We start from the raw sequence: 27,786 nt of genomic DNA on the forward strand, positions 1-27,786 counted from the left end.
CATGGCCCCCAGGGTGCTGTGGGGTGCCATGGGGTGCAATGTGGGTGCTATGGGGTGCTGTAGGGTGCAATATGGGTGCTATGGGGTGCTATGGGGTGCAATGTGGGTGCTATGGGGTGCTATGGGGTGTTATGGGGTGCTATGTGGGTGCTATGGGGTGATATGGGGTGCTGTGGGAGGCAGTGTGGGTGCAATGTGGGTGCTATGGGGTGATATGGGGTGCTATGGGGTGCAATGTGGGTGCTATGGGGTGCTATGGGGTGCTATGGGGTGCTGTGGGGTGCTATGGGGTGCTATGGGGTGCAATGTGGGTGCTATGGGGTGATATGGGGTGCTGTGGGGTGCTATGTGGGTGCTATGGGGTGCTATGGGGGGGCAGTGTGGGTGCTATGGGGTGCAATGTGGGGTGCTATGTGGGTGCTATAGGGTGCTATAGGGTGCTATGGGGTGCTGTGGAGTGCTATGTGGGTGCTATGGGGTGCTGTGAGGGGCAGTGTAGGGGTTAGGGGGGTTGGGGGGTACAGGGCTGGGGAATGAGCAGTATTTGGGGGTGCAGGGGGTGCAAAAGGGGATATGGGGTTATCGGGTTGTATTTGAGGTCTTTTGGGGGTATTTGGGTGTATTTGGGGTGTTTTGGATATATTTGGGGTGTTTTTGGTGTATTTGGGCTTGTTTGGGGTATTTGGGGTTATTTGGGTGTATTTGAGATATTTGAGGTGTTTTAGGGGTATTTGGGGTGCTTGAGGCTTATTTGGGTCTATTTGTGAATATTTGGGTGTATTTGGGGTGTTTTGGGTGTATTTGGGCATTGTTGGTGTATTTGGGGGTATTTGACATATTTGAGGTGTTTTGGGGTATTTGTGGTTTATTTGGGTCTATTTGCAGGTATTTGGGGTGATTTGGGGCTATTTGAGGTGTTTTGGGGGTATTTGGGGTCCCGGCCCCCCCCCCATTGACCCCGCCCCATCCCCACCCAGACCACGCCCCCTCCCTTCAAGCCACGCCCCCCTGCGGGGGGGGCCAATCAGGCACAAGGGCGGGAAGGGCAAAGGGGGGACCGCGGCTCGGGGGGGGGGGGGGGGTCCGGGTCCTGCCCCCCCCGCTCCGGGCATTGGACGGGTCCGGAGGGGGCGGGGCCACGGGGAGGGGGCGGGGCCAGGGGAGGGGCGGGGCTGGCGCCGGGGCCGGTGTCCCAGTGACCGGCGGCAGCTGCGGGATGCGGTGGGGAGCGTGAGAGGTGAGCGGGGGGACCCATAGCGGAGACCCATAGAGACCCATAGGGACCCATAGGGACCCATAGGGACCCATAGGGACCCATAGGGACCCATAGAGACCCATAGAGACCCATAGAGACCCATAGAGACCCATAGGGACCCATAGGGACCCATAGAGACCCATAGAGACCCATAGGGAACCATAGAGACCCATAGAGACCCATAGGGACCCATAGAGACCCATAGAGACCCATAGAGACCCATAGAGACCCATAGAGACCCATAGAGACCCATAGAGACCCATAGGGACCCATAGGGACACATAGAGACCCATAGGGACCCCAATGACACCCCATAGCATCCCATAGCATCCCACAGCATCTCAATGATACCCAATAGCACCCCAATGACATCTCACAGCATCCCATAGCATCCCAATGACATCCCATAACATCCCATAGCACTCCAATGATAGCCAGTATCACCCCAGTGACATCCCTTAGCATCCCATAGAGCCCCAGTGATATCCAATAGCACCCCCATGGCACCCCATAGCATCCCAATGATAGCCAACAGCACCCCAATGAAATCCCATAACATCCCATAGCATCCCAATAATACCCAATAGCACCCCAATGACGCCCCATAGCATCCCATTGCTCCCCAATGATACCCAATAGCATCCCAATGACACTCCATAGCACCCCTATGACACCCCATAGCATCCCAATGATACCCAATAGAACCCCAATAACATCTCATAGCATCCCATAGCTCCCCAATGATACCCAACAGCACCTCAATGACACTCCATAGCACCCCCATGACATCCCATAGCACCCCCATAGCATCCCATAGCACCCCATAGCATCCCAATGGTACCCAATAGCATCCCAATGATACCCAATATCATCCCATGACACCCCACAGCACCCCAATGACACTCTGTAGCACTCCATACCATCCCAATGATACCCAATAGCACCCCATAACATCCCAATGACACCCAATAGCATCCCATGGCACCCCATAGCACCCCAATGATACTCAATAGCACCCCACTGACACCCCATAGCCCCCCAATACCCCCATTACCCCCATTGCCCCATAGCCCCCATTGCCCCCCATTACCCCCATAGTCCCCATTACCCCCATAGCCCCCATTGCCCCATAGCCCCATTGCCCACCGGGGGGTGTCCGGTCCCGGTCCCGGTCCCGCAGCCGCCGCCCGGTCCCTGCATTTGTATTCAGAGAGCGGCGGCGGCGGCGGCTGCGGCAGAGAGGGGGCGGGGACGGACGGGGGCAACGGGGGGTAATGGGGGTAATGGGGACAATGGGGGACAATGGGGGGTAATGGGGAGCAGTGGGGGTAATGGGGGGCTATGGGGGATAATGGGGGGTAATGGGGGTAATGGGGAGCAATGGGGCAATGGGGACAATAGGGACAATGGGGGGCAACGGGGGGTAATGGGGGTAATGGGGGACAATGGGGGGTAATGGGCAATGGGGAGCAGTGGGGGTAATATGGGCAATGGGGAGCAATGGGGGGTAATGGGGGTAATGGGGAGTAATAGGGCAATAAGGCAATGGGGACAATGGGGGGAAATGGGGGGTAACGGGGGCAATGGGGGGCAATGGGGGCAATGGGGAGCAGTGGGGGTAATGGGGGGAATGGGGAGCAATGGGACAATGGGGGGAATGGGGGAAATGGGGGGAATGGGGGGAAAAGGGGAGCAATGAGGGGAATAGGGTAATGGGGTAATGGGGGTAATGGAGGGTGATGGGGAGCAATGGGGCAGTGGGGGGAATGAGGGCAATGGGGGGAAATGGGGAGCAAAGGGGGTAATGGAGATGATGGGGAGTAAAGGGGGGAATGGGGTAATGGGGACAATGGGGGTAATAGGGGCAATGGGGATAATGGGGATAATGGGGGGCAACAGGAGCCCAACGGATGAACTGGGGCACAATGGGGGGGGATGAGTCCTGACCCTCCCCATCCCCCCCTTTCCCAGCTGTAACCCCGACCCCCCCCCGGACCCCCCATTTCTGCCCCCCCCAAGTCCTTGTCCCTGCCCCTGTGTCCCCAACACCCCCCCCCGCCTCCCCCACCCCCCCCCATCACCTCCCCCCCCCCCTTGGTCATCCCCCCCAACCCCCCAAGGCCGAGATGTGGCTGAACCCCCACGGACCGAGCTTGGAACGGGTAGGATGGGGGGACATGGGGTACATGGGGGGGAATAGGATGGGGGGTGTGGGGTATGGGATATGGGATATGGGATGTGGGATATGGGGTATGAGTATGGGGTATGGGGAATGGGATATGGGATATGGGGTATGGGGTGTGGGGTATGGGGTATGGGATGTGGGATATGGGGTATGGGGTGTGGGGTATGTGGTGTGGGGTATGGGATATGGGATATGGGGTATGGGATATGGGGTATGGGGTATGGGATATGGGATGTGGGATATGGGATATGGGGTATGGGGTATGGGCTATATGGGATATGGGGTTTGGGGTATGGGATATGGGATATGGGGTATGGGTATGGGGTATGTGGTATGGGATATGGGATATGGGTATGGGTATGGGATATGGAGTATGGGATATGGGATATGGGGTATGGGTTATGGGATAATGGGATATGGGATAATGGGATATAGGGTATGGGTATGGGGTATGGGATGTGGGATATGGGATATTGGGTATGGGATGTGGGATATGGGGTATGGGGTATGGGTTATGGGATAATGGGGTATGGGTTATGGGATAATGGGATATAGGGTATGGGTATGGGATATATGGTATGGGATATATGGGATATATGGGATACAGGATACAGGATATGGGGTATGGGGTATATAGGCTACAGCATATGCAATGTTCTCTGTGTTCCCTCAGCACCTCCCCCCCCACCTCCCCCCACCATGAGCCCCCTCCCCAGCATGTTCTTCCCCTTGGCCCTGGCCTGCGCCAGCCCCTTCCTGGCTCCGGATGCTCCTCGGCGGGCGCTGAACGTGGCCGTGGTGCTGAGCGGCTCCTCGTACGGCTCCGGAGCCGCTCGCCTGGCTCCAGGACCCGTCCCAGGCTCCTCCTTCGACGTGAACCCCATTGGGTTAGTGCTGAACGGGAGCGACCCCCGGAGCCTGATCCTGCGGCTCTGTGACCTGCTGAGCTCCCTGCCCGTCCATGGGGTGGTGTTTGAGGATGACTCCGGCTCCGAGGCCCTGCCCCATATCCTGGACTTCGTGTCGGCTCAGACCAACGTGCCCATCGTGGCTGTCAGCGGGGGGGCGGCGGCTGTCATCACACCTAAGGTGGGGGATGGGGGGGGGGGGGCGGCGGCTGTCATCACACCTAAGGTGGGGGGGGGAATGGGATGGGGGGGGGGCGGCTGTCATCACACCTAAGGTGGGGGGGGTGGGGGGATGGGATGGGGGGGGGATGGGGGGGCGGCGGCTGTCATCACACCAAAGGTGGGGGGGGGGTGGGGGATGGGGGGGGATGGGGGCAGGATGGGGGTGGGGATGGGGATGGGGGAATGGGGTTGGGATGGGGGGCGGCAGCCGTGATCACACCCAAGGTGGGGGGGGGTGGGGGGGGGGGGGGATGGGGGGGGGTGTCTAAGGGTGGTTGGGGGGTTGGATGCTTATAGATGGGGTTGGGATGGATCTACAGGTGGTTGGGATGAGATGGATGCTCCTAGATGGGGTTGGGTGCCTCTAGATGGAGATGGGATGGATCTAGGGGTGCTTAGGGACACATGGGCTCGTCCCAACCCCATTCAGACCTCACCATGTGCCCCCCAACCCCATCGAGGCTCATCCCAACCCCATCCAATGATCCCCAATGGTCCCCAGTGGTCCCCAGCCCCACCAAGGCTCATCCCAGCCCTGTCCAGAGCCCCCCAACCCCATCGAAGCTCATCCCCACCCCATCCAATGGTCTCCAATGGTCCCCAACCCCATTGAAGCTCATCCCAACCCCATTCAGACCCCACCAAGTGCCCCCTTACCTCATCGAGTCTCATCCCAACCCCATCCAATGATCCCCAATGGTCCCCAATGATCCCCAACCCATTGAAGCTCATCCCAACCCCATTCAGACCCCCCCAAGTGCCTCCCAACCCCATCGAGGCTCATCCCAACTCCATCCAATGGTCCCAAATGATCCCCAATGGTCCCCTACCCCATCGAGGCTCATCCCAACCATACCCAAAGGTCCCCAATGGCCCCAACCCCATTGAAGCTCATCCCAACCCCATTGAAGCTCATCCCAACCCCATCCAATGCCCCCCAACACCACTGGGGCTCACCCCAACCCTGTCCCATGATCCCCAATGGTCCCCAATGCCCCCCAACCCCATTGAGGCTCATCCCAACCCCATCCAATGGTCCCCAATGGCCCCAACCCAATCAAGGCTCATCCCAACCCCATCCAATGGTCCCCAAGTGCCCCCCAACCCCATCGAGGCTCATCCCAACCCCATCCAATAACCCCAACCCCATTGAAACTCATCCCAACCCCATTGAAGCTCATCCCATCCCCATCCAATGATCCCCAATGGTCCCCAATGATCCCCTAACCCCATTGAAGCTCATCCCAACCCCATACAATGACCCCAACCCCATCGAAGCTCATCCCAACCCCATCCCACGATCCCCAATGCCCCCCAACCCCATTGAGCCTCACCCCACCCCCCCCTCATCGCCCCCCTCCCCCCAGGAGCAGGGCTCCACGTTCCTGCAGTTGGGCTCCTCCACGGAGCAGCAGCTCCGGGTGATCCTGGACGTGCTGGAGGAACACGACTGGACCTCGTTCGCGGTGCTGACCACGCACGTGCCTGGACACGAGGCCGTGGCCTCCTACGTGGAGGTCCTGACCGACGGCAGCTTCATCGGCTGGGAGCTCCGCGGGGTCCTGCGCCTCAACCTCAGCGGCGACCCCGACGGCTCGCGGCTGCGGCGCCAGCTCCGCGACGTGGCGGCTCAGATCCGCCTGCTCTACTGCTCCCGCGACGAGGCCGACGCCATCTTCCGCGCCGCGCACGACCTGGGGCTGACCGGGCCTGGATACGTCTGGTTCCTGGTGGGCGCCGGCCTGGCCGGGAGCAGCCGGTTGCCGGAGCATGTACCGGCTGGGCTGTTCGCGGTGCTGGCGGCCGGATGGCGCGATGAGCTCCAGCATCGGCTGCTCAATGGCGTCGCCATCGTGGCCAAGGGGACTGAGGCTCTGCTGAGGGATTATGGGTTCGTGCCGGAGTTTAACAGTGACTGTCGGGCGCCCAACGGGACACGCAACAAGGAGAACCTGCACCGGTGAGCGGGGGGGGGCAGCCAATGGGGGACGACAGTGATTAGGGCACATAATGGAGCCAACCCAATGGACCCCAACCAAACCACATTGGGACACACTCAACCATCCCCAACCCAACTGTCCTCAACCATGATTAGGGGCACCCAAGAGATCCCATCCCAATGGACCCCAACCCAACCACATTGGACCCACTCAACCATCCCCAACCCAACTGTCCTCAACTGTGCCTAAGGGCACCCAATGGAGCCCAACCCAACCACATCTGGACCCACTCAAAACCATCCCCAACCCAACCGTCCCCAACCATGATTAGGGGCACCCAATGGACCCCATCCCAATGGAGCCCAACTCAACCACATTGGGACCCAATCAACCATCCCCAACCCAACTGTCCCCAACCGTGATTAGGGGCACCCAATGGACCCCATCACAATAGACCTCAACCCAACCGCATATGGACCCACTCAACCATCCCCAACCCAACTGTTCTCGACTGTGCCTAAGGGCACCCAATGGAGCCCAACTCAACCACATTGGGACCCAGTCAACCATCCCCAACCCAACCGTCCTCAACCATGATTAGGGGCACCCAATGGACCCCAACCCAATGGACCCCATTCCAATGGAGCCCAACCCAATGGACCCCAACCCAGCCACATCTGGACCCACTCAAGCATCCCCAACCCAACCACATCTGCACCCAATCTATCATCCCCAACCCAACCATCCCCAGCCATGATTAGGGGCACCCAGTGGACCCCATCCCAATAGACCCCAACCCAACCACATTGGGACCCATTCAACCATCCCCAATCCAACCATCCTCAACCATGTCTAGTGACACCCAGTGGACCCCAACCCAACCACATCTGGACCCACTCAACCATCCCCAACCCAACCGTCCCCAACCATGATTAGGGGCACCCAATGGACCCCAACCCAAGTGTCCCCAACCCAACCACATCTGGACCCACTCAATCATCCCCAACACAACCATCCTCAACCACATCTATGAGCACCCAATGGTCCCCAACCACCTCTAGGGACACCCAACCCCCACTGACCATCCCCAACCCTTAGACCCGGTGGTGGTGGAGCCGCGGTGCCATCGGCATCACCATCCCCACAGGTACTTCATGAACATCACATGGGGACAGAAGGATTTCTCCTTCAATGAGGACGGATACCTGGTGAACCCTTCCCTGGTGGTCATATCCCTCACCAAGGAGCGGAGCTGGGAGGTGGTGAGTGCCCCACGTCACCGGTGCCATCACCATCATCATCATCACCATCATTATCACCATCATTGCTATCACCATCATTATCACCATCACCATCGCCATCAACATCACCATCACCATCATCATCACCATCTCCATCACCATCACCATCATTATCACCATCACCATTGCCATCACCGTCACCATCGCCATCACCATTGCCATGACCATCATCATCACCATCACCATCATCATCGCCATCACCATCACCATCATCATCACCATCACCATCACCATTGCCATCACCGTCACTGTCACCATCATCATTACCATCACCATCACCATCACCATCATCATCACCATCCCCATTGCCATCACCATCGCCATCACCATCACTATCACCATCACCATCATTATCACCATCACCATCACCATCACCCCCTCCATGTCCCACATCCCTGTACCCAGGTTGGCAGCTGGGAGCACCAAATCCTGCGCATGAAGTACCCGGTGTGGTCCCGGTACGGGAAGTTCCTGCAGCCGGTTGACGGTGACCAGCACCTGATGGTGGCTACACTGGAGGAGCGTCCGTTTGTCATCGTGGAGAGCATCGACCCGTCCACCGGCACCTGCATCCGCGACTCGGTGCCCTGCCGCAAGCGGCTCAACCGCACCGCCAGGTGTGCCCATCCATCACCATGGGGTCCTCAGTGCCCCACATCCCAGACCCACATCTCCCCATAGCCCCCACATCCCAGCCCCACATCTCCCCACATCCCAGCCCCACATCTCCCCATAGCCCCCAGGTCCCAGCCCCACATCTCCCCATAGCCCCAGCCCCACATCTCCCCACATCCCAGCCCCACATCTCCCCACAGCCCCCACGTCCCAGCCCCACATCTCCCCATAGCCCCCACATCCCAGCCCCACATCTCCCCATAGCCCCACATCCCAGCCCCATATCTCCCCATAGCCCCACATCCCAGCCCCACATCTCCCCACAGCCCCCACGTCCCAGCCCCACATCTCCCCACATCCCAGCCCCACATCTCCCCATAGCCCCACGTCCCAGCCCCACATCTCCCCACATTCCAGCCCCACATCTCCCCACATCCCAGCCCCACATCTCCCCACGTCCCAGCCCCACATCTCCCCATAGCCCCACATCCCAGCCCCACATCTCCCCATAGCCCCACATCCCAGCCCCACATCTCCCCACAGCCCCCACGTCCCAGCCCCACATCTCCCCACAGCCCCCATGTCCCAGCCCCACATCTCCCCACAGCCCCCATGTCCCAGCCCCACATCTCCCCATAGCCCCCACATCCCAGCCCCACATCTCCCCATAGCCCCACGTCCCAGCCCCACATCTCCCCACGTCCCAGCCCCACATCTCCCCATAGCCCCACATCCCAGCCCCACATCTCCCCATAGCCCCACGTCCCAGCCCCACATCTCCCCATAGCCCCACGTCCCAGCCCCACATCTCCCCACATCCCAGCCCCACATCTCCCCATAGCCCCAGCCCCACATCTCCCCACATCCCAGCCCCACATCTCCCCATAGCCCTCACATCCCAGCCCCACATCTCCCCACATCCCAGCCCCACATCTCCCCACATCCCAGCCCCACATCTCCCCACATCTCCCCACATCCCAGCCCCACATCTCCCCATAGCCACACGTCCCAGCCCCACATCTCCCCACATCCCAGCCCCACATCTCCCCATAGCCCCACATCCCAGCCCCACATCTCCCCACATCCCAGCCCCACATCTCCCCATAGCCCCACATCCCAGCCCCACATCTCCCCATAGCCCCACATCCCAGCCCCACATCTCCCCACAGCCCCAGCATGGATCTCTTCGAGAAGAAGTGCTGTAAGGGTTTCTGCATTGACATCCTCAAGCGCTTGTCTCGCGCCGTCGGCTTCACCTACGACCTGTACCTGGTCACCAATGGCAAGCACGGCAAGAAGATCGATGGGGTGTGGAATGGAATGGTGGGAGAGGTGGGGACCACCCCCCCCCGCGCCCCACAGCGCCCCATGGGTGGCTATGGGGTGAAGGAGGACGTGTGTGGGTCGCAGGTGTTCTATGGGCGCGCGGACATGGCCATCGGCTCCCTGACCATCAATGAGGAGAGGTCTGAGATCATTGACTTCTCGGTGCCCTTCGTGGAGACTGGGATCAGTGTCATGGTGTCCAGGAGCAACGGAACAGTGTCCCCGTCTGCGTTCCTGGGTATGACACCGCGACTGTAACAACACCACGATGGTGATAACACTGTGATGGTAACAACACTGTGATGGTGACAATACTGTGATGGTGACAACACTGTGATGGTGACAACACTGTGATGGTGACACTGTGATGGTGACAACACTGTGATGGTGACAACACTGTGATGGTGATAACACCGTGATGGTGACACTGTGATGGTGACACTGTGATGGTAACAACACTGTGATGGTGACACTGTGATGGTGACAACACTGTGATGGTAACAACACTGTGATGGTGACAACACTGTGATGGTAACAACACTGTGATGGTGACAACACTGTGATGGTGACAACACTGTGATGGTAACAACACTGTGATGGTGACACTGTGATGGTGACACTGTGATGGTGACAACACTGTGATGGTGATAACACTGTGATGGTGACAACACCGCAATGGTAACAACACCGTGATGGTGATAACAACACGATGGTGATAATACCGCGATGGTGATAACACAGTGATGGTGACAACACTGTGATGGTGACAACACCATGATGGTGGCTACACCATGACAGTGACATCGCGATGGTGTTGACACTGTTACGGTGACACTGGTACCTCCTGTCCCCCCACAGAGCCCTACAGCCCGGCCGTGTGGGTCATGATGTTCGTCATGTGCCTCACTGTTGTTGCCGTCACCGTCTTCATCTTCGAGTACTTCAGCCCCGTGGGCTACAACCGGAGCTTGGCCACAGGACAACGTGAGCTGGGGGCAACAAGTGATGGCAGATGGGGGGTCCCCATTGTTCCCATTGTCCCTATTGCCCCCATTGCCCCCATTACCCCCATTGCCCCATTACCCCCATTACCCCCATTGCCCCATTGCTCCCATTGTCCCCCTTGCCCCCATTGCCCCCATTGCCCCATTACCCCCATTGCCCCCATTGTCCCCATTGTCCCCACTGCCCCCATTGCCCCATTACCCCCATTACCCCCATTACCCCCATTACCCCCATTGCCCCATTGCCCCCATTGCCCCCATTGCCCCCATTACCCCCATTGCCCCCATTACCCCCATTGCCCCCATTGCCCCATTGCCCCCATTGTCCCCATTGCCCCCATTACCCCCATTACCCCCATTGTCCCCATTGCCCTATTACCCCCATTACCCCATTACCCCCATTGCCCCATTACCCCCATTACCCCCATTGCCCCATTACCCCCATTGCCCCATTACCCCCATTACCCCATTACCCCCATTACCCCTATTACCCCATTGTCCCCATTGCCCCCATTGCCCTCATTGTCCCTATTGTCCCCATTACCCCCATTGTCCCCATTGCCCCCATTACCCCATTACCCCCATTACCCCCATTACCCCCATTACCCCCATTGTCCCCATTGCCCCCATAGGTGCCGGCGGCTCCACCTTCACCATCGGCAAGTCCATCTGGCTCCTCTGGGCTCTGGTGTTCAACAACTCGGTGCCGGTGGAGAACCCCAAGGGCACCACCAGTAAGATCATGGTCCTGGTCTGGGCCTTCTTCGCCGTCATCTTCCTCGCCAGCTACACCGCGAACCTGGCGGCCTTCATGATCCAGGAGGAGTATGTGGACACCGTGTCCGGGCTCAGCGACCGCAAGGTGCCACCATGGGGGTGCCGGGGGGGGCTCTGTGGGGTGCCCATGGGTAATGATGGGTGCCAATGGGTAGTGATGGGTACCAATGGGTGCTGATGGGTGCTAATGGGTACCAATGGATACCAATGGGTACCAATGGGTACTGATGGGTGTTGATGGGTACTGATGGATGCTAACGGGTACCAATGGGTACCAATGGGTCCCGATGGGTGCAGTGGGTGCTGGTGGGTGCTAATGGGTACCAATGTGTACCAATGGGTCCCGATGTGTGTACTGGGTGCTGATGTGTACCAATCGGTACCAATGGGTACCGATGGGTTCCGATGGGGCCCGATGGGTGCCGGTGGTTGCTAATGGGTACCAATGGCTGCTGATGGGTCAGTTCCAGCGCCCGCAGGAGCAGTATCCCCCATGGGTAATGATGGGTACCAATGGGTGCAGTGGGTGCTGATGGTTCCCAATGGGTGCTGATGGGTATCAATGGGTACTGATGGGTACCAATGGGTCCCTATGGGTGCAGTGGGTCCCTATAGGTACCAATGGGTGCTGTGTGTCAGTTCCAGCGCCCTCAGGAGCAGTATCCCCCATGGGTACCGATGGGTACCAGTGGGTACCAATGGGTCCCTATGGGTGCAGTGGGTACCAATGGGTTTTGCTGTGTCAGTTCCAGCGCCCTCAGGAGCAGTATCCCCCATGGGTACCAATGGGTACCGATGGGTGCTGATGGTTCCCAATGGGTCCCTATGGGTATCAATGGGTCCCTATGGGTGCTGACGGGTGCTGATGTGTCAGTTCCAGCGCCCTCAGGAGCAGTACCCCCCCCTGCGCTTCGGGACCGTCCCCATGGGTACTGATGGGTACCAATGGGTACCAATGGGTACCAATGGGTGCTGATGGGTCCCTATGGGTACTGATGGGTATCAATGGGTACTGATGGGTACTGATGGGTGCTATGGGTCAGTTCCAGCGCCCCCATGAGCAGTACCCCCCCCTGCGCTTCGGGACCGTCCCCATGGGTACCAATGGGTATTGATGGGTGCTGATGGGTACCAATGGGTTCAGTGGGTATCAATGGGTACCAATGGGTATCAATGGGTCAGTTCCAGCGCCCCCATGAGCAGTACCCCCCCCTGCGCTTCGGGACCATCCCCATGGGTACTGATGGGTACCAATGGGTATCAATGGGTATCAATGGGTATTGATGGGTGCTGATGGGTGCTGTGTGTCAGTTCCAGCGCCCCCACGAGCAGTACCCCCCCCTGCGCTTCGGGACCGTCCCCATGGGTACTGATGGGTACCAATGGGTATTGATGGGTATCAATGGATACTGATGGGTCCCTATGGGTATCAATGGGCACCAATGGGTACCAATGGGTTCAGTGGGTATCGATGGGTACTGATGGGTATCAATGGGTCAGTTCCAGCGCCCCCACGAGCAGTACCCCCCCCTGCGCTTCGGGACGGTGCCCATGGGTACTGATGGGTATTGATGGGTACTGATGGTTCCCAATGGGTCCCTATGGGTGCTGATGGGTACTGATGGGTGCTGATGGGTATCAATGGGTATTGATGGGTATCAATGGGTGCTGATGGGTGCTGTGTGTCAGTTCCAGCGCCCCCACGAGCAGTACCCCCCCTGCGCTTCGGGACCGTCCCCATGGGTACTGATGGGTATCAATGGGTATCAATGGGTACCAATGGGTACTGATGGGTACCAATGGGTATCAATGGGTACTGATGGGTACCAATGGGTATCAATGTGTCAGTTCCAGCGCCCCCATGAGCAGTACCCCCCCCTGCGCTTCGGGACCGTCCCCATGGGTACTGATGGGTATCAATGGGTATCAATGGGTACCAATGGGTGCTGATGGGTATCAATGGGTGCTGATGGGTGCTATGGGTCAGTTCCAGCGCCCCCATGAGCAGTACCCCCCCCTGCGCTTCGGGACCGTCCCCATGGGTACTGATGGGTACCAATGGGTCCCTATGGGTGCTGATGGGTATCAATGGGTCAGTTCCAGCGGCCTCATGAGCAGTACCCCCCCCTGCGCTTCGGGACGGTGCCCATGGGTACTGATGGTTCCCTATGGGTGCTGATGGGTACCAATGGGTACCAATGGGTACCAATAGTTCCCAATGGGTACTGATGGGTATCAATGTGTCAGTTCCAGCGCCCCCACGAGCAGTACCCCCCCCTGCGCTTCGGGACCGTCCCCATGGGTACTGATGGGTATCAATGGGTATCAATGGGTACTGATGGGTATCAATGTGTCAGTTCCAGCGCCCCCATGAGCAGTACCCCCCCCTGCGCTTCGGGACCGTCCCCATGGGTACTGATGGGTACCAATGGGTACCAATGGGTACTGATGGGTACCAATGGGTACCAATGGGTACTGATGGGTACCAATGGGTATCAATGGGTATTGATGGGTGCTGATGGGTATCAATGGGTCAGTTCCAGCGCCCCCACGAGCAGTACCCCCCCCTGCGCTTCGGGACCGTCCCCATGGGTACTGATGGGTACCAATGGGTATCAATGGGTACCAATGGGTGCTGATGGGTATCAATGGGTGCTGATGGGTGCTATGGGTCAGTTCCAGCGCCCCCATGAGCAGTACCCCCCCCTGCGCTTCGGGACCGTCCCCATGGGTACTGATGGGTGCTGATGGGTACCAATGGGTGCTGATGGGTGCTGATGGGTATCAATGGGTGCTGATGGGTGCTATGGGTCAGTTCCAGCGCCCCCATGAGCAGTACCCCCCCCTGCGCTTCGGGACCGTCCCCATGGGTACTGATGTGTACCAATGGGTATCAATGGGTTCAGTGGGTATCAATGGGTACTGATGAGTATCAATGGGTCAGTTCCAGCGCCCCCACGAGCAGTACCCCCCCCTGCGCTTCGGGACCGTCCCCATGGGTACTGATGTGTACCAATGGGTATCAATGGGTATCAATGGGTATCAATGGGTACCAATGGGTATCAATGTGTCAGTTCCAGCGCCCCCACGAGCAGTACCCCCCCCTGCGCTTCGGGACCGTCCCCATGGGTACTGATGGGTACCAATGGGTACCAATGGGTACTGATGGGTACCAATGGGTACCAATGGGTACTGATGGGTATCAATGTGTCAGTTCCAGCGCCCCCATGAGCAGTACCCCCCCCTGCGCTTCGGGACCGTCCCCATGGGTACTGATGGGTACCAATGGGTACCAATGGGTACTGATGGGTACCAATGGGTACCAATGGGTACTGATGGGTACCAATGGGTATCAATGGGTATTGATGGGTACTGATGGGTATCAATGGGTATCAATGGGTATCAATGGTTACTGATGGGTATCAATGGGTCAGTTCCAGCGCCCCCATGAGCAGTACCCCCCCCTGCGCTTCGGGACCGTCCCCAACGGCAGCACAGAGAAGAACATCCGCAGTAACTATCCCACCATGCACAGTTACATGGTCAGGTTCAACCAGCGCGGGGTGGAGGACGCACTGCAGCACCTCAAGACGGGGTGAGCATGAGGGGAGGGGCTTAAGGGGGTGGGGTCTAATGGGGCGGGGCCTAAGGGGGCGGGGCCTAACGGGGTGGGGGATAATGGGGGTGGGGCATAACAGGGAGGGGCATAAGGGGGAGGGGTCTAACGGGGCAGAGCATAATGGGGTGGAGCATAACGGGGGAGGGGCATAAGGGGAGGGGCTTAATGGGGCAGAGCATAATGGGGATGAGGCATAACAGGGTAGGGCCTAAGAGGGAGGGGCCTAACAGGGCGTGGCATAAGGGGGTGGGGCCTCAGGGGGAGGGGCCTAACGGGGCAGGGAATAATGGGGGTGGGGCATAAGGGGTGGGGCCTAAGAGGGAGGGGCTTAAGGGGGTGGGGTCTAAGGGGGCGTGGCTTAACGGGGCAGAGCATAATGGGGGTGGGCCATAATGGGGTGGGGCATAACAGGGGAGGGGCATAATGGGGTGGGGCATAATGGGGGCGGGGCTTGAGGGAGAGGGAGGGGCTTAGCAGTGAGGGTGGGGCTTGGGAGGAGGGGGGGTTAAGGGTATAGGTGAGCCTGGGGCAGGGTTATTGATGCATAGGTGGATATGGGTGGGTCTTATCGAGCCATATATGGATCTGGGCGGGGCTTGTTGACCCATATATGGGTATGGGCGGGGCTTGTTGGTACCGATATGGCTGTGGGCGTGTCTGACCACTCCATATATAGCAGTGGGCGGGGTTTGTGACCCCCCTAGCTGGCAGTGGGTGGGGCTTATTGATCCATATATGTCTGGGGGCATGTTTGTTCACTCCATATATAGAAGTGGGTGGGGTTTCTGACTCCCTACATGGCAATGGGCGGAGCTTAGGACAGGGAAGGGGCGGGGTTTGGTACTCCATATATGAAAGTGGGCTGTGCTTATGGTCAGGAAGGGGGCGGAGTTTCTGACTCCCTAGATGGCCATGGGTGGGGCTTAGGGCCTGGAAGGGGGCGTGGCTTACCACACCATGTATGGAAGTAGGCGGAGCTTAGTGCAGGGAAAGGGGGCGGGGTTTATGACCCCCTAGATGTCAGTGGGCGGAGATTACGCCCGGGAAGGGGGGGGGGGGGGGGGGGGGGGGGGGGGGGGGGGGGGGTTGTGACTCCCTATATGACAGTGGGTGGTGCTTAATGCCGGGCATAGGGCGTGACTTGTCACTCCATATATGGGAGTGGGCGTGGCTTAGGGCCAGGAAGGGGGCGGGGTTTGTTACTCCATGTATAGAAGTGGGAGTGGCTTACGGCCGGGGAGGGGGCGGGGCTTGCTACTCTATATATGGAAGTGGGTGTTGCTTATGGTCGGGAAGGGGGCGGGGTTTATGACTCCCTAGATAGCTGTGGGCAGGGCTTACAGCCGGAAGGGGCGGAGTTTGCGACTCCATATATGATAGTGGGCGGTGCGTAATGCCGGGCATGGGGCGTGGCTTGTTACTCCATATATCGAAGTGGGCGTGGCTTAGTATCGGTCAGTGAGCGTGGCTTGGTGCCGGTCAGTGGGCGTGGCTTAGTGCCTGTCAGGGGGGCGTGGCTTAGAGTGGGTCAGTGGGCGTGGCTTGCGGCCTGTCAATGGGCGTGGCTTAGTGCCGGTCAGTGGGCGGTGCTTAGGCCGGTCAGTGGGCGTGGCTTGGTGCCGGTCAGTGGGCGTGGCTTAGTGTCCGTCAGTGGGCGGTGCTTAGGCCGGTCAGTGGGCGTGGCTTGTGCCGGTCATGGGCGTGGCTTAGTACCGGTCAGTGGGCGTGGCTTAGTGCCGGTCAGTGGGCGTGGCTTAGTGCCGGTCAGTGGGCGGTGCTTAGCGCCGGTCAGTGGGCGTGGTTTGGTGCCAGTCAGTGGGCGTGGCTTAGGCCGGTCAGTGGGCGGTGCTTAGGCCGCTCAGTGGGTGTGGCTTAGGCCGGTCAGTGGGCGTGGCTTAGTGCCGGTCAGTGGGCGTGGCTTGCGGCCTGTCAGTGGGCGGTGCTTAGGTCGGTCAGTGGGCGTGGCTTAGTGCCGGTCAGTGGGCGTGGCTTAGTGCCGGTCAGTGGGCGGTGCTTAGTGCCGGTCAGTGGGCGGTGCTTAGTGCCGGTCAGTGGGCGTGGCTTAGGCCGGTCAATGGGCGTGGCTTAGTGTCGGTCAGTGGGCGTGGCTTAGTGCCGGTCAGTGGGCGTGGCTTAGAGCCTGTCAGTGGGCGTGGCTTAGAGCCGGTCAGTGGGCGTGGCTTAGTGCCTGTCAGTGGGCGGTGCTTAGGCCGGCCAGTGGGCGTGGCTTAGTGCCGGTCAGTGGGCGTGGCTTCCTACACCATATATGGGAGTGGGCGTGGCTTAGTACCGGTCAGTGGGCGTGGCTTGCTGTCGGTCAGTGGGCGTGGCTTGGGCCGGTCAGTGGGCGGTGCTTAGCGCCGGTCAGTGGGCGTGGCTTACTGCCGGTCAGTGGGCGTGGCTTGGGCCGGTCAGTGGGCGTGGCTTCATACACCATATATGTCAGTGGGCGTGGCTTAGAGCCGGTCAGGGGCGTGGCTTAGTGTCGGTCAGTGGGCGTGGCTTAGTGCCGGTCAGTGGGCGTGGCTTGGGCCGGTCAGTGGGCGGTGCTTAGGCCGGTCAGTGGGCGTGACTTAGTGCCGGTCAGTGGGTGTGGCTTAGTGCCGGTCAGTGGGCGGTGCTTAGGCCGGTCAGTGGGCGTGACTTAGTGCCGGTCAGTGGGCGTGGCTTGGGTCGGTCAGTGGGCGTGGCTTGGGCCGGTCAGTGGGCGTGGCTTAGTGCCTGTCAGCGGGCGTGGCTTAGTGCCGATCAGTGGGCGGTGCTTAGGCCGGTCAGTGGGCGTGGCTTCCTACACCATATATGTCAGTGGGTGGTGCTTAGTGCCGGTCAGTAGGCGTGGCTTCATACACCATATATGGAAGTGGGCGTGGCTTGTGCCGGTCAGTAGGCGTGGCTTGCGGCCGGTCAGTGGGCGTGTCTTAGTGCCGGTCAGTGGGCGTGGCTTAGTGCCGGTCAGTGGGCGTGGCTTGTTACTCCATATATGGAAGTGGGCATGGCTTAGGCCGGTCAGTGGGCGTGGCTTAGTGCCTGTCAGCGGGCGTGGCTTAGTGCCGATCAGTGGGCGTGGCTTAGACCGGTCAGTGGGCGTGGCTTGGGCCGGTGAGTGGGCGTGGCTTAGGCCGGTCAGTGGGCGGGGCTTGTTGCTCCATATATGGAAGTGGGTGTGGCTTAGTGTCGGGTAGGGGGCGGGGTTTGTGACCCCCTATGTGTCAGTGGGCGGGGCTTAGGCCAGACTAGTGGGCGGTGCTTAGTGCCGGACAGTGGGCGTGGGTTAGTGACGGTCAGTGGGCGTGGCTTGTGCCGGTCAGTGGGCGGTGCTTAAGCCGGTCCGTGGGCGTGGCTTGTGCCGGTCAGTGGGCGGTGCTTAGTGCCGGACAGTGGGCGTGGGTTAGTGACGGTCAGTGGGCGTGGCTTAGTACCGGTCAGTAGGCGTGGCTTAGAGGCGGTCAGTGGGCGTGGCTTGTGCCGGTCAGTGGGCGGTGCTTAAGCCGGTCCGTGGGCGTGACTTGGGCCTGTCAGTGGGCGTGGCTTAGTAACGGTCAGTGGGCGTGGCTTGGTGTCGGTCAGTGGGCGTGGCTTAGTGTCGGTCAGTGGGCGTGGCTTGGTGTCGGTCAGTGGGCGTGGCTTAGTGCCGGCCAGTGGGCGTGGCTTGGGCCGACCAGTGGGCGTGGCTTAGTGCCGGGTAGAGGGCGGGGTTTGTGGCCCCCTATGTGGCAGTGGGCGTGGCTTGGGCCGGTCAGTGGGCGTGGCTTGCCCTAAGCCCCGCCCCCCGCAGGAAGCTGGACGCCTTCATCTACGACGCGGCCGTGCTGAACTACATGGCGCGCAAGGAGGAGGGATGTAAACTGGTGACCATCGGGTCAGGGAAGGTGTTTGCATCCACCGGTTATGGCATCGCCCTCCAGAGGGGATCCCGATGGAAGCGGCCGGTGGACCTGGCGCTGCTGCAGCTGCTGGGGGACGGTACCAACGGGGGGCAATGGGGGGGGATGGGGGGAGAACTGAACCACCAGAGATGGGTCTAACCACACATAGAGCATCCCAACAGCACATAGATGGCACTAACACCCCATAGATGGGCCTAAACCCCCCATAGATGGATCTAATCCTGCATAGGTCATCCCAGTGCCCCATTGATGGCCCTAACCCCCCCAAAGATGCCCTTAACCCCAAATAGATCATCCCTAACCCCCCATATATCATCCCAAGCCCCCATAGATCATCTCAACACCCCATAGATCACTCCTACCCCCCCATAGACACCCCTAACCCCCCATAGATAATCCCAACACCCCATAGATCATACCTAACCCCCCCTAGATGCCCCTAAACCCCCCATAGATGTCCCTAAGCCCCCCATAGATCATCCCAGCACCCCATAGATGGCACTAACCCCCCATAGATGTCCCTAAGCCCCCCATAGATCATCCCTAACCCCCTGTAGATGCCCCTAACCCCCCATAGATGTCCATAAGCCCCCATAGATGGCCCTAACCCCCCCATAGGTGGCTGTAAATCCCTCATAGATCATCCCAGCACCCCATAGATGGCCCTAAACCCCCATAGATGTCCTTAAACCCCCATAGATCATCCCTAACCCCCCCATAGATATCCATAAACTTCCCCATATATCATCCCAACACCCCATAGACACCCCTAACTGCCCCATAGATACCCCTAATCCCCTATAGATCATCCCAACACCCCAGAGATGCCCCTAAACCCCCCATAGATGTCCCTAACCCCCCATAGATCATCCCAACATCCCATAGATCATCCCTAATCCCCCCATAGATCATACCTAACCCCCTATAGATGTCCATAACCCCCCATAGGCCATCCCTAACCCCCCATAGATGGCCCTAACCCCCATAGATGGGCCTAAACCCCCCATAGGTGGCCAGAAACCCTCATAGATCATCCCAACACCCTATAGATGTCCCTAAAGCCCCCACATATCATCTGAACACCCCAGAGATGGCCCTAAAACCCCCATCGATGTCCCTAACTACCCATAGATGTCCCTAAACTCCCCAAATACCATCCCAACTCCCATAGATGTCCCTAACCCCCGCATAGATGTCCCTAAACCCCCCATAGATACCCCCCATAGATACCCCTAACTCCCCATAGATAACCACCATAGATACCCCTAACTCCCCATAGACCCCCCTAACCCCCCGTAGATCATCCCTAACCCCACCATAGACACCCCTAAGCCCCCATAGATGCCCCAAACCACCTATAGATCATCCCAACACCCCATAGACCCCCCTAACCCCCATAGATACCCCTAAGCCCCCCCCCCAGATAGCCCTAACCCCCCATAGATACCCCCCCATAGATACCCCCCATAGATACCCCCCATAGACCCCCCTCACCCCCATAGATACCCCCATAGACACCCCATAGACCCCCCTAACCCCCATAGACACCCCCATAGACACCCCCATAGGCCCCCCTCACCCCCATAGACACCCCCCATAGACCCCCCATAGACCCCCCTAACCCCCATAGACACCCCCATAGACCCCCTAACCCCCCATAGACACCCCCCACAGACACCCCCATAGACTTCCCTCACCCCCATAGACACCCCCATAGACGCCTGTAACCCCCCATAGATACCCCCATAGACCCCCCTAACCCCCATAGATACCCCCATAGACACCCCCCATAGACCCCCCTCACCCCCCAGATACCCCCATAGACCCCCCTAACCCCCACAGACCCCCCCCCACAGACCCCCCTCACCCCCACAGACACCCCCATAGACACCCCCATAGACACCCCCATAGACACCCCCACAGACCCCCTGACCCCCATAGATACCCCCATAGAAACCCCCACAGACCCCCCTAAGCCCCATAGATACCCCCATAGACCCCCCTCACCCCCCTAACACCCCATAGACCCCCCTGAGCCCCATAGACACCCCCATAGACACCCCCACAGACCCCTAACCCCCATAGACACCCCCATAGACCCCCCCACAGACACCCCCATAGACCCCCCCACAGACACCCCCATAGACCCCCCCATAGATACCCCCATAGACACCCCCATAGACACCCTGACCCCCATAGACACCCCCATAAACCCCCCTCACCCCCATAGAGCCCCCCACAGACCCCCTGACCCCCATAGATACCCCCCCATAGACACCCCCATAGACCCCCCCACAGACCCCCCTAACCCCCATAGACACCCCCATAGACACCCCCATAGACACCCCCACAGACCCCCCTAACCCCCATAGACACCCCCATAGACACCCCCATAGACAGCCCCATAGACACCCCCACAGACACCCCCATAGACCCCCCTAACCCCCATAGACACCCCCATAGACCCCTTAACCCCCATAGACACCCCCATAGACCCCCCTAACCCCCCATAGACACCCCCATAGACCCCTTAACCCCCATAGACACCCCATAGACCCCCCTAACCCCCCACAGACACCCCCCACAGACCCCCCTCACCCCCATAGATACCCCCATAGACACCCCCACAGACCCCCCTAACCCCCATAGACCCCCCTGACCCCCATAGACACCCCCCATAGACACCCCCATAGACCCCCCTGACCCCCATAGACACCCCCCATAGACACCCCCATAGACCCCCCTGACCCCCATAGACACCCCCATAGACACCCCATAGACCCCCCCTAACCCCCATAGACACCCCCACAGACCCCCCTCACCCCCACAGACCCCCCCTGACCCCCCCCTGACCCCCTCCCCCCCCAGACGAGATCGAGCTCCTGGAGCGCCTGTGGCTGTCCGGGATCTGCCACCAGGAGAAGCTGGAGGTGATGAGCAGCAAACTGGACATCGATAACATGGCCGGAGTGTTCTACATGCTGCTGGTGGCCATGGGGCTGAGCCTGCTGGTGTTCGGGGCCGAGCACCTGCTGCACCGGCAGCTGAGGGGGCACCGGGCACCGGCACCGCGGACACTGATGGCTGTCAGCAGGGTAGGGGGTATATGGGGTGTATGGGGTATATGGGGTATGGGGTGTATGGGGTATGGGGTGTATGGGGTATATGGGGTGTATGGGGTATGGGGTATGGGATGCTGCACCGGCAGCTGAGGGGGAGACGGGCACCGGCACCGCGGACACTGATGGCTGTCAGCAGGGTATGGGGTGTATATAGGGTATATGGGGTATGGGGGGTATGGGGTATGGGGTGTATGGGGTATGGGGTGTATGGGGTGTATGGGGTATGGGGTGTATGGGGTGTATGGGGTATGGGGTGTATGGGGTGTATGGGGTGTATGGGGTATATGGGGTGTATGGGGTATGGGGTGTATGGGGTGTATGGGGTGTATGGGGTATATGGGGTGTATGGGGTATGGGGTGTATGGGGTGTATGGGGTATGGGGTATGGGATGCTGCACCACCAGCTGAGGGGGCACAGGGCACCGGCACCGCGGACACTGATGGCTGTCAGCAGGGTATGGGTATATAGGGTATATGGGGTATGGGGTGTATGGGGTATATGGGGTGTATGGGGTATATGGGGTGTATGGGGTGTATGGGGTGTATGGGGTATGGGGTGTATGGGGTATGGGGTGTATGGGGTATATGGGGTGTATGGGGTATGGGGTGTATGGGGTGTATGGGGTATGGGATATGGGGTATGGGGTGTATGGGGTATGGGGTATGGGGTATATGGGGTATGGGGTGTATGGGGTGTGGGGTGTATGGGGTGTATGGGGTATGGGATGCTGCACCGCCAGCTGCGGGGGCACCGGGCACCGGCACCGCGGACACTGATGGCTGTCAGCAGGGTATGGGTATGGGGTGTATGGGGTGTATGGGGTGTATGGGGTATGGGGTGTATGGGGTGTATGGGGTGTATGGGGTATATGGGGTATGGGGTGTATGGGGTATGGGGTATATGGGGTGTATGGGGTGTATGGGGTATATGGGGTATGGGGTGTATGGGGTATGGGATATGGGGTATGGGGTATATGGGGTGTATGGGGTGTATGGGGTATATGGGGTATGGGGTGTATGGGGTGTGGGGTGTATGGGGTATATGGGGTGTGGGGTATGGGATACTGCACCGCCAGCTGAGGGGGAGACGGGCAGCGGCACCGCGGACACTGATGGCTGTCAGCAGGGTAGGGGGTGTACATGGGGTATGGGGTGTATGGGGTGTATGGGGTATGGGGTGTATGGGGTGTATGGGGTGTATGGGGTGTATGGGGTGTATGGGGTATGGGGTGTGGGATATGGGGTATGGGGTGTATGGGGTGTATGGGGTATGGGATATGGGGTATATGGGGTATGGGGTGTATGGGGTATGGGGTATATGGGGTATGGGGTATATGGGGTATGGGGTATGGGGTGTATGGGGTGTATGGGGTATGGGGTATATGGGGTATGGGGTGTATGGGTTATGGGGTATGGGATACTGCACCGGCAGCTGAGGGGGCACAGGGCACCGGCACCGCGGACACTGATGGCTGTTAGCAGGGTAGGGGGTGTATGGGGTATGGGGTGTATGGGGTATGGGGTGTATGGGGTATGGGGTGTATGGGGTATGGGGTGTATGGGGTGTATGGGGTGTATGGGGTGTATGGGGTATGGGATACTGCACCGGCAGCTGCGGGGGCACCGGGCACCGGCACCGCGGACACTGATGGCTGTCAGCAGGGTAGGGGGTGTACATGGGGTGTATGGGGTGTATGGGGTATGGGGTATATGGGGTATGGGGTGTATGGGGTGTATGGGGTATGGGGTATGGGGTGTATGGGGGTATGGGGTGTATGGGGTATGGGGTGTATGGGGTATATGGGGTATGGGGTATGGGATACTGCACCGGCAGCTGAGGGGGCACAGGGCACCGGCACCGCGGACACTGATGGCTGTCAGCAGGGTATGGTATGGGGTGTATGGGGTGTATGGGGTATGGGGTGTATGGGGTGTATGGGGTATGGGGTATATGGGGTATATGGGGTATGGGGTATATGGGGTATATGGGGTGTATGGGATATGGGGTATGGGGTATGGGATATGGGGTATGGGGTATGGGATACTGCACCGCCAGCTGTGGGGGCACCTGGCACCGGCACCGCGGACACTGATGGCTGTCAGCAGGGTATGGGTATGGGGTGTATGGGGTGTATGGGGTATGTGGGGTATGGGGTATATGGGGTATATAGGATATGGGTATGGGATATGGGATACAGGATATGGGATATGGGGTATGGGATATGGGATATGGGATATGGGGATATGGGATATGGGGTATGGGATATGAGGTATGGGGTATATGGGGTATGGGGTATAGGGTATGGGATATGGTGATATGGGATGTGGGGATATAAGATATGGGATATGGGATGTGTGATATTGGAAGTGGATATGGGATGTGGGTTATGTTCACCCCCCCACACTTCCCTTCCCCCCCAGGGCATGTACAGCTGCTGCAGCGCTGAGGACCCATCCCCCACCTCCCCCCACCCCCTCCCCCCTCCCCCTCTCCCCACCCCCCCTCCCCCTCCCCGCGACCGCCGCCCCCCCCCTCGCACTCCCCCCCCCGCCGAGGCCCCGCCCCCTCCCCTGCCCCTCCCCCCTCCTCCTTCCACCGCTTCTACGGCCCCATAGAGCCGCAGGGGCTGAGCCGGGGGGGGGAGGGGCGGGGGGGGGTCCCTGCCCCCGCTCCCCCCCCCCCTCACCCCCCCCCCCCTCCCCCGGCCCCTCCCCCTGGCCCCGCCGCGCTCTGCGGGGGGGGGTGCACGATGCGGGGGGGGGAGGGGGGGGTCACGACCCCTCCCCCCCCGCCCCTCCCCCCCCCTTCCCCTACTCCCGTTTGTTCTACGAGGACGAGCGGACCCCCCCTCCCCCCCCCCGCGAGCGGCCCCCCCCCGCCGCCCCCCCCCCCGCGGCATAGGGGGGGGGGACCCCGAGGCGCAGCCTCTGCTCCGCCCCCCCCACCTGTGCCGGGGGGTCACCCCCCCCCCCTTCTCCGCCCCTCCCCCCCCGTTCTACCCCGACCTGTCGGACTCCGAGTCCGAGCCCCCCTCCCCTCCCCCCCCCGCCCCTCCCCCCGCCACCCCCCCCTCCTTACCCCGCCCCCCCCCTTCCTCCGCCCCTCCCCCCTGCTGGTGCACCCCCCCCCCCCACTGCTGCACCCTCCCCCCCGGCCGCGAGCGGGGGGGGCACCCCCTGCCCCCCCCCCCGGGGCGCTGCTGGTCCGCAGAGAAGCTGGGGGGGGGAGGGGCGGGAGGGGGGTGGGGGTGGGGGGGGGGGGGGTGGGGCAGCCTCGAGCTCCTCGGGACCCCCCCCCACGGCTACCCCCACCCCCCCCATCACCACCACCCCCCCCCGCCCCTCCCCCGCGGCAGGAGCTGCTCGGCCGCGAGGCTCCGGGATTGGGAGGGGGGGGGCTGGGGTCACCCCCCTCCCCCCCCCGCCCTGTACCCGGCCTGGCCCGGGGGGGGGGGAGGGGCAGGAGCCCATTGGGGCGGGGGGGGAGGGTTCTGGGGGTACCCTCCCCATCCCCCCCCCCACCTCCCCCCCTTCCCCCGCCCCCTCCCCCACCCCTGCGGCCGCCGCCGCCCCCCCCCCCGCCTCGCGCAGCCTCGAGGACCTGAGCGCGTGGGGGGGGGCAGCGGGGGGGGGGTTCTGGGGGGGGGCGGGGCTGGGGTCGGCCCCTCCCCCCCTGTCCCCTTCCTCCCCCCCCCCCCGCGGGCCGCACCGGGGGGGGGGGGGGGGGGGAGGGGGGGGGGCCCGGCGGGGGGGGGAGGGGCCGCTGGGGGCGCGCAGAGGCTCCGCCCACTTCTCCAGCCTCGAGTCCGAGGTGTGAGCAGGGGTCAGAGGTCGAGGTCAGGTGATGGACGAGGCTGAGGCCGGTCACCATGGCAACGAGGATGTGGCTGGTACCCATGGCAACGAGGTTCCCATGGTGACAAGGATGAGGCTGGTACCATGGCAACAAGGTCCCCATGGCAACGAGCAGGCAGCTGGTTCCCATGGCAACAAGTCTCCCATGGTGACAAGGATGCAGCTGGTACCCATGGCAACAAGTTTCCCATAGTGACAAGGATGCAGCTGGTACCCATGGCAACAAGTTTCCCATGGTGACAAGGATGCAGCTGGTACCCATGGCAACGAGGTTCCCATGGTGACAAGGATGATGCTGGTACCCATGGCAACAAGGTTCCCATGGCAACGAGGTTCCCATAGTGACAAGGATGCAGCTGGTATCCATGGCAACGAGGTTCCCATAGTGACTAGGATGCGGCTGGTACTCATGGCAACAAGTTTCCCATGGTGACAAGGATGATGCTGGTACCCATGGCAACGAGGTTCCCATAGTGACAAGGATGAGGCTGGTACCCATGGCAACGAGGTTCCCATGGCAACGAGGTTCCCATAGTGACAAGGATGCGGCTGGTACCCATGGCAACGAGGTTCCCATGTTGACAAGTATGCAGCTGGTACCCATGGCAACAAGTTTCCCATAGTGACAAGGATGCAGCTGGTACCCATGGCAACAAGGTTCCCGTGGTGACAAGGATGAGGCTGGTACCCATGGCAACGAGGTCCCCATGGCAACGAGCAGGCAGCTGGTACCCATGGCAACAAGGTTCCCATGGCAACGAGGATGCGGGTGACACCATCGAGGATGAGGATGAGGAGAGCACCGTGTGGTACCTGCGGTGACGCTGTAGGAAGAGGAGTCCCCAGCGAGGCACCGGGGTTGGCCCCAAAGTACCACCATGGACATGACTTGGGTCACCGCGTTGCCATGGGTGACACCATGTCCCTGTGGGTGACACCATGTCCCTACAGGTGACACTATGTCCCTGTGGGTGACACTATGTCCACATGGGTGACACTGTCTCTGGGTGACACTGTTTCCAGATGGGCGACATCACATCCCCATGGGTGACATTGTCCCTATAGGTGACACTGTCTCTATAGGTGACTCCATATCCCTGTAGGTGACACCATATCCCCAAAGGTGACACTGTCTCTATAGGTGACACCATGTCCCTATGGGTGACACTTATCCCTATGGGTGACATCATGTCCCTATGGGTGACAATGTCCCTATAGGTGACACCATAACCCTGCAGGTGACACCATGTTCCTGTGGGTGATACCATATCCCTATAGGTGACACTGTCTCTATAGGTGACACCATACCCCTATAGGTGACACCACCGCCACGGAGGACACACCCAGTCCCCGAGGGTGACACTGTGACCCCCCCCCAACAACCCCATAGATACCCTCGCCCCATCCATGGGGGGGGGGGGTGATGTGTTGGGGACCCCCCCAGCACGGTGGGGGATGGGCAGGGCCCCACCCCCATCACCTCCCCTCCCCCCATGTGCCCCACAACAGTTAGGGGGTGGAAAGAAACCGCGACTGTGACCCCCCCCCGTTGTCCATGTGACCCCCCCTTTGTCCATGTGACCCCCCCATTGTCCATGTGACCCCCCCTTTGTCCATGTGACACCCCCATTGTCCTTGTGACCCCCCCATTGTCCTTGTGACCCCCCCATTGTCCATGTGACCCCCCTATGTCCTTGTGCCCCCCCATTGTCCTCATCACCCCCCACCTGCTCCTGTGCCCCCCAACCCCTCCCCCCTTGTCACCCCCTT

General features: G+C 60.3%; 1 protein-coding gene across 1 annotated transcript; it reads left to right on the forward strand.

Moving 5' to 3' along the window:
- Positions 1-4,139: 4,139 nt before the first annotated feature.
- Positions 4,140-26,838, forward strand: GRIN2D (glutamate ionotropic receptor NMDA type subunit 2D). The gene is given in 14 exon segments (XM_034072366.1): positions 4,140-4,529; positions 5,938-6,530; positions 7,658-7,772; positions 8,217-8,428; positions 9,578-9,758; positions 9,837-9,990; positions 10,611-10,736; positions 11,389-11,618; positions 14,968-15,128; positions 18,928-19,115; positions 21,908-22,134; positions 24,583-24,625; positions 24,628-24,717; positions 26,762-26,838. Coding segments are annotated over 14 exon segments (2,787 nt in total).
- Positions 26,839-27,786: the final 948 nt, after the last annotated feature.

The sequence above is a fragment of the Melopsittacus undulatus genome, chromosome 27 (assembly GCF_012275295.1).
Source record: "Melopsittacus undulatus isolate bMelUnd1 chromosome 27, bMelUnd1.mat.Z, whole genome shotgun sequence".
Lineage (NCBI taxonomy): Eukaryota > Metazoa > Chordata > Aves > Psittaciformes > Psittaculidae > Melopsittacus > Melopsittacus undulatus.